A 7404-nucleotide genomic window follows, 5' to 3' on the forward strand; every position below is an offset into this window, starting at 1 on the left:
CGAACGCCTCGTTGTCTAATCATTTGTTAAGTACATTTTGACATTATAAGATACAATTAACAAAGAGTCATTCACAAACACTCTTCACGTTTTCAACATCTGTTGTAACTATGACAACGCATTTGTAGGAGAATCTTCAGTTTACACGGTAGCTTGTGAAACCGCAACACCTGTGTAGACTTTCGTGTTAATATGCCCTCGTTTATGTACGGATTCTTATTAATGTCAAGGTTCGGGTTCTGAAACCTGTTGGCAGTGTATCCCAGCAGCTTTTAGACGTTGTGTTGTTGTCTGCCAGCAGGTGCCAGACAAGAAGGCACCTTCATGTAATACAAAGTAATTGGTGATCCGTGTCAGGGCAGGTCATTGATTAGTTTACCTAGATTTACCTGCTGACTGAGGTAAAGAGAGGAAGTTCAAGGTAAAACAAAGTTCAGTGCCCTTTTGAATGCCGAGGCATGTGAAGACAATACAGTTAAATCAGGACTGATAGGGGAAACACCGCATTCACATATTCCAAACCTGTGACTTGATGAAATCAAAATAGTTCCTGGAAATAAAATTTAAGAGCTGTTCTCACCAAAATGTAAAAGTATACCTCTGTTTGAAAGGATCGCTGATGTTTTTGTTTAAGCTCCAAAGCAGAATGGAACAAAAGGTGACTTTATTCATTCATTTTTCTTTTTATTTATTTCACACAATAAAATGATAACACACAAAGAGAAAATACAGTAAAAGCATGTTCGTGGGTGTGTTGGAAACCTGGAAATGGCTTAAATGGAAACAACTATGTGAAGTCATATTAAAGGGAATATATAACCACTAAACCCCCCAAATATCAACATTTAAAAAAGCATAAATGTAGTTAGGAAAGAGGAAAAAATATACTTAGAAAAATTGTGATGTTGTCATACGAAGGAGTTACTATTTCTACTCTCAGTTATTTTGGTTTTAACATGACAATCAAGCCAATAACATTTTATCGTGCATCTGTGCTGCTTTATCTTAACCATAAAAATAAACATCTTTCAGTTAAAGTTCATGATTCACTTCTTTATTACACTGAAGCTAAAACACACATTTTATTAGTATAACAAAAAAAACAGAGAAAGCATTGAGGAACCTTCATGACAGTTTAAAATCAGTATTAGGAAATCTGCGCGTTATACTGATTACAACTTCTGATAACAAGCAAAATACAAATTTATGTAATCCTGTATCTCTCCGTTGTGTTTCCTTCTTTAACAAGGATTTCCTCCTCATTCAACTTGCAGATCCAGAACTTATCTGTGTCATGTGCTTCCTCTGGTGCAGTCCGAGAGTTACGAGCAGAACAAGGTAAACAAACACAAACATGCTACATATCACACTGCTGTTTGGTCGGTGGTTGACAAAGCTTTTTGGTGAGGGTTGGACTTTTTGGAGATTAAGAAAGATAACAAACATACATTGAAATCACTAACAACTATGATTTAGAAAAACTGCTCCTTGTTACCTAATATTCTAATAATCTTGCAACATTTCCAAAAACATTAAACATTAGTTTAGTAACCAAAAAGTCCTGTATTTTACTTTATTTCTTACCATTTATTTTGCAATATTCTAATAATATCAATATGGAATGCTGTTGACAAAATTCAACGTTTTATATTCCCAGCAAATTTAGCAAAATGTTTGTTTTTTACAATATTTTTTGGGGCAATTTTGCCTTTATTAGATAAGATAGTTAAGAGAGACAGGAAATGTTTGGAGGAGAGAGTGGGGGATGACATGCAGCAAAGGGCAGAGGTCAGATTCAAACCCATGGAGGACTATTGCCTCTGTACACGGGGCATGCATCATAACCACTAGGGTATCGTCGCCCTTGCAAAATAGGTTTTTAATCTACCCATGTTTAAGATCGAGTAACTGAGACAGCGGTGTGGTGATCAGTCCGATCACGACCCCTCTCCTCTGTGCTGCAGCCGCAGGCTTATCCACCACTTTCAACCTGAGCTGCAGCTCCACCAGATCCTCTCTACTGAGCTTTGAGAAGAAGAAATCCTCATTAAACACGGGGCTGCGGCAGTTCCTGCTGCTGGTGCTCTCCTGTTGCTGAAGCATCCCGGGGGTCAGACACAGACTCAGCGCACAGTTCAGGGCCCGTCGGTCAGTCTGGTTATATATACCTTCCACAGACATCACACGGATTCTGACTGTGGAAAAGTACGAGTTATTACTGGGGGACGATGTGGTGAGCTCAGCGAGGAGGCGCACTTTACCTCGCCCGTTCAAAGAGAGGAGATGCTCTCGCTGGTCGTGCAGAGGGAAGGGGACAGACGGGGCTGAGGTCAGAAAGCCTCCCTCTAATTTTGGAGGGCCACTTGGAGAGGTGGTCAGACTTAGAAACCCCATCTTCCTCCTCCACCTCCCTCTATCCTCCCTGTTGTCAATCAAAGAAGGACAGGATGTTGCTCCCTTGAGACGACCGCTGTAGAGGGAGGATTTTGCGCTGTAGGGTGAACTGAGGGGAGAGGAGTCGCTGGAAGAATGCGTTTCACTTTCCGTGCTTCCCGTCTCTGACAGGCTCTTGCATAGAAACAGAGGGAGGAACCCTGATGAAGTCTTCTTCTGCTGGTTCTTCTCCTCTGACAGCTTTGGTGGAACGTTTCTATCCAACATGTAAGCGGGGCTCTTTGAGTGGTGGAACAAAGACTCTTTCCTCCGTGTGTTTGGACGCTCATACATCCCGACCAGGCCGTATGCCTCTGCAGAAAACGGCAAGGGCTTCTTTCTTTGTAAAGCCGCCGACGCTTCTCCATTTTTCTTCATCATATCCTCCTTCCTTGTGGCGTTTGAAGAAGAAGTGCTACTCTTAGGTGTCTGACTGTGCTGCAGAGATGCCAAAGTTTCCACTTCCTGCAGCAGGTTCCTCTTGCAAAGCCGCGGCGGCAGGCAGAACTCGGGGATCTTGTCTGGGGTGAGGATGTTGTTCGGCAGATTGCGAGTGAGACTGGCTTCAGAGGACGGACTGATATCCTCCTCGCTCTTCTCCATGTAGCGACTCAGCTCAAGAGGAATGCTCTCCATGCTCTCCCGGATCTTTCCGATGAACCACATTGTTGTTTTTTTGGTGAAAAAGGAGTGTAAGGTCTGCACACAAATCCAAACAAGAGAAAAGATATGGAGAATAAGACATTAAATGCATGCAGCAGAGCACACATTTTAAAAACTAGCAGCAGAGGAAGAAAGTTTGTACAACACTCTGTTCTCACCTGCAGCAGTCTTGATGTGTCCAAGTCCAAAGAAAGATAAAAATGAGTGAGCGATGTGTCTGTTTTAAAGGGCTCTGCATGTGTGGTCTGCTGCCTCCACCTACGTCACTAAAGCTGCTAACACACAGTGTATGTGTATTCGGGTGGGAGACAGTTGGGTGGGTGGCAATCAGAATTGATGTGCATTCAGGGGTTTGATGTCAGAGATTACTCACCAGTTTGCATCAGCGCTCAAATGTGCTTTTCTATTTTTTGTGTATAGCAAGGAAGCTGTAGTCTGTGAAGGATTTGATCTGATGCGTCATGATCGACTTAAAATCAAGTTCAGTTGAGTTATTTTGGTACGCACAAAGCGTAAGAAGTGTGTGACGTTTGTTTGTGTGATGCTGTCACTTGAATCTGCTTTGAGAGCGCTGCTGACCCTTCCATCAAAGCCGATTCAAAGACAGCAGCACCCCATGCCTACAGACAGCACCCACCACCTCAAAGACCTGCTCACCTTTAAACAGCGGGCGGTCCGGGGCACACCTGAGGTTTACCCTGCAGCTCATACTTATGGAAGTAAAACTTGAAAGCAATGAAGATTTGGTAACGATATAAGTCAGAATGGGTGCAGATTAACACAACATTTAGGAAAAGGGAATACGTAAGTAGTAGTAAAATAATTGAATGACCTTATAGGCTCAAGTAGGGCTGGGTTTTCATTTTAATTACGATGTTGGCTTCCCAAGGTAATCAAGATTAAATAATTACTGTGCCGCAATGTTGCGCTCGTTTGATCCTAGGTTTTGTCATGTGTGATAAATGTAAAGATTTTTACATTGAATAACACACATTTGACCTTGAACATGTCTGTCTGACTATGACCCTCTTCTCCTTAGTTTATGTTAAATTTTAAATGTAACTGAATTATGAAAAACTCATTGATTCTGATTTCCCATTCAAACTGCTTTAGTTTGAATTTGAATTTATTTATTTTAGGGACAATGCAATTTAACATAATTTCAATACAAAGCATGAAACTGATGTGCTGCATAAACAGTATATAGCTATAAAATGTAATGTTACATAAAACTCAAAAAAAGGAAGGATACATTAAAATACATGTGCAACAATACAAATGCTATAAACCAGTTTAAAATAAAGTTTTAAGATACTATTTAAAAGTGGGTACAACTGTGACTTGCTTTCAGCATTTCACCTGTTTTGTAAAAGATTTTAGGTCCGAGATTAATTTTATTTCAGGTGGTAATGTGTTCCAGAGTTTGCAGCCTTTGATGGAGAATGCTGATTGACCAAACGTAGATCTTTGTCTATCTAGCTATCTATCTACAATGTTGTATGCTACAGTTTCCATTCACAGTGCTTTTCGTTACCCTGTTTCCGTCCTGTCTTTGAACATATCTGGAGAGAGGTTCAGGGGCCAGATTGTTGATACATTTAAAAACAAGTTTGAGGAAACATAAATGCATAAAGCTCTCAAAACTGAGTAGATTGTGTTTTTTCAGTATGTGACAGTGATGCCACCGGACAGGTTTTTTGTCCATTATTAGTCTAAATCATATGTGCTTATAATGCCTTTTTCAAAATGTGTCAGCTTCATTAACTGGATGTTATCAAGTAAAGAAAAAAATCTATAAAGTTGATTTAATTAAACACAATCATTTATTACTCTGTGTATTATATTAGGCCAGGCTGCTGAACTGTGAGCTCCTCAGATGTGAGTTCTCCGACCACCAGAGGGCGCTCATGGATCACATTTGCTGTCTTGGCGATCACAAACTTCTGTTTAACATATTTTACATTTCGAAATCTTTAAATAATTAAAGATAATTAAATTCAAAGGTTAGTGAGTTTTTAGAGTCTTTGCAGACAAAAACAAGTAACAACTGGTTTTAATAAACCAACCCTCTCTTATTGTTTGAATTAAACACTAAGTGACAAACAACACTGTGTGTGTGTGTGTGTGTGTGTGTGTGTGTGTGTGTGTGTGTGTGTGTGTGTGTGTGTGTGTGCGTGTGCCAGAGATTGAACATGAAGATGATGAATACATTGAGGAGGAGTCTCTGGAGCTCTGTGGGGTCAGGAGGCTTTTTGTGCCGCTGCAGATCAACTTTATTACAGCAATAAAAACTCGGAGTGCTCTCTGTAATGGAGAGATAAATGATCGGGAGTCAGAGGAGGAGGACCTTCCCTTTGACCGCTGTCAAGGCTTCAATTAACACTAACGAGAGAGAACACTGCATTGTTACCAAATGCTGCAACGCCGTGCAGAGCATTAGAGTTAAAACATTTCCATCCTGAAGCTCTACGTTTTCAAAAACAAATGATTGTTAAAGTTTTTATTTGTAGTTTGCTGATTCATTGTGAAGAATACATTTTAATCTTATCAGCTTTTATCCTTGAAGAGTCCTGTGTAGAATTAGTCTTTTAATAAGTTTAACCTGCACCATCCAAAGACTTCAGCAAGCGGTACAAGTTTAATGACTCAGCACAAACACTTTGATGAATTATGAAAACATTTTTATAACACAGGCTGTGTCATTAATCACTATTTCACTGTCATCACAATATGAGCATTTGACATATAAACATCACAGAACTCTGAATTTATTGCAATAACTATAAGACATTATTTAATATGAAAATAAGCAATGCTTTCTCACCGGTTGGGTTGAGCCCTATAGCTTGTCATGTAGTTTAAACAAAGAAAGTAGAGGACTGAATTTCAGGAATGAAACTAGAATAATTATTTAAAGGGCCCATATTCTTCTTTTTCTGGTTTTATATGCTCTTTAGTGTGTTTTCCAAGTGTCCTGTGCATGTTTAGGCACATCTATGTGCAAAAATTCAAAGTCCGCGGAAACGCGTCTTCTCCTACGTCCTCCTGTTAGCTGTAGCATTAACCGCATGTAACGCTCGGTTCTAGCCCCCCTCGATAAAAATGTGTCAGTGCGACGTCATTGTCAGTGTGAGATCACTGATCTAAGCCCGTTGGCTCGTTGTGGCAAGCCCTGCAGCTCATGTTGAAATTTCCGAGACGCGTGCTGAGCAACTGACCAATAACGACAGAGCGGATCGGCAGACCAATCAGAGCAGACTTGGCCCACGTGGGGTCTAACAGTGTGGGCTCAACAGAGTGCAGCTGACCGACTCAGAGCGGAGAGGGAGCAAGGAGGAGCAGTACATGAAAACAGACACTTTTTTCAGACTTTAGCTATTGTGAACGTACAAAAGTAGGAACATAGATTAAATATACGAACCCCAAAAAGGGCAGAATATGGGATCTTTAAACAAACAAAAAAACAGCAAAAGGCAAAAACCAAAATCTTACTTTGTTTCAAAACCATTAAAAAAGTCCAAAAAAGTACAACAACAAAAAACATACAAGAAGAAAAACAGTCACAAGGAAACAAGGGTAGGTAGACGAATGAAGGGACACAGAAGGGAAGAAACAGAGAGTCTAAATAGAACACAGGTGAGGAAAATGAATAATGTAATCAAAACTGGAGGGAAACACACAGAAGCAGGAAGAAACACTATAGACATGACACACAGAGGGAAACAACCACAACATAAAAAAGGAAACACTAAAAACTAAACTCTACTCAAAAAAAACAAACACACGTAACAAATTCAAACAGAAAATCACAAACAAGGAATAAGACAACTGAACAAGAGTAAATCATGACATAGCTAGCGTTTCATGCTTTAATAATTTTCAACTATTTCACTTCTCATGATTGTCCCAATAAACTGGGAATCTTTATAACTGATGTACTGCGTCTCTCTCTCTCTCCCCCCTGCTGTAACTCTACCCTCTCTCTCCACCTGCCCAGAGCTATAACTGACCTTTTAGCCTTCCTCCATCACAAAGACAAGAACAATAGAAACCTCACCTCACGTTTCAGAGAAGATGACTTTCTCAAACTTCATCAGTAAGAAGAGTCACTCCTGACCGTTCATCGAGATTCACTTCAGTGAAATATATGGAACCAAAACGACGATCAAAGAGTCAAAACAGCTCTTTGTAGTTTGTCTTTGTTTAAAGCGTCTTTAGCTCCAATTTCAAAGAATAAATCAGTTTTATGCTTTCCTGTCTTTTCTGCCTAGTTGTCTGGTTGCCGATGGTAACTGTTTTTCAACTTAG

At 40.1% G+C, this 7404-nt stretch overlaps 1 protein-coding gene across 1 annotated transcript; it reads right to left on the bottom strand.

Annotated features, from left to right (window-relative positions):
• Nucleotides 1-700: 700 nt before the first annotated feature.
• Nucleotides 701-3458, bottom strand: LOC132975002 (C2 calcium-dependent domain-containing protein 4C). The gene has a single exon (XM_061039350.1). The coding sequence runs from the start codon at nt 3097-3099 to the stop codon at nt 1885-1887; it is 1215 nt and encodes a 404-aa protein (XP_060895333.1). The 5' UTR covers nt 3100-3458; the 3' UTR covers nt 701-1884.
• Nucleotides 3459-7404: the final 3946 nt, after the last annotated feature.

The sequence above is a fragment of the Labrus mixtus genome, chromosome 5 (assembly GCF_963584025.1).
Source record: "Labrus mixtus chromosome 5, fLabMix1.1, whole genome shotgun sequence".
NCBI classification, from domain to species: Eukaryota; Metazoa; Chordata; class Actinopteri; order Labriformes; family Labridae; genus Labrus; species Labrus mixtus.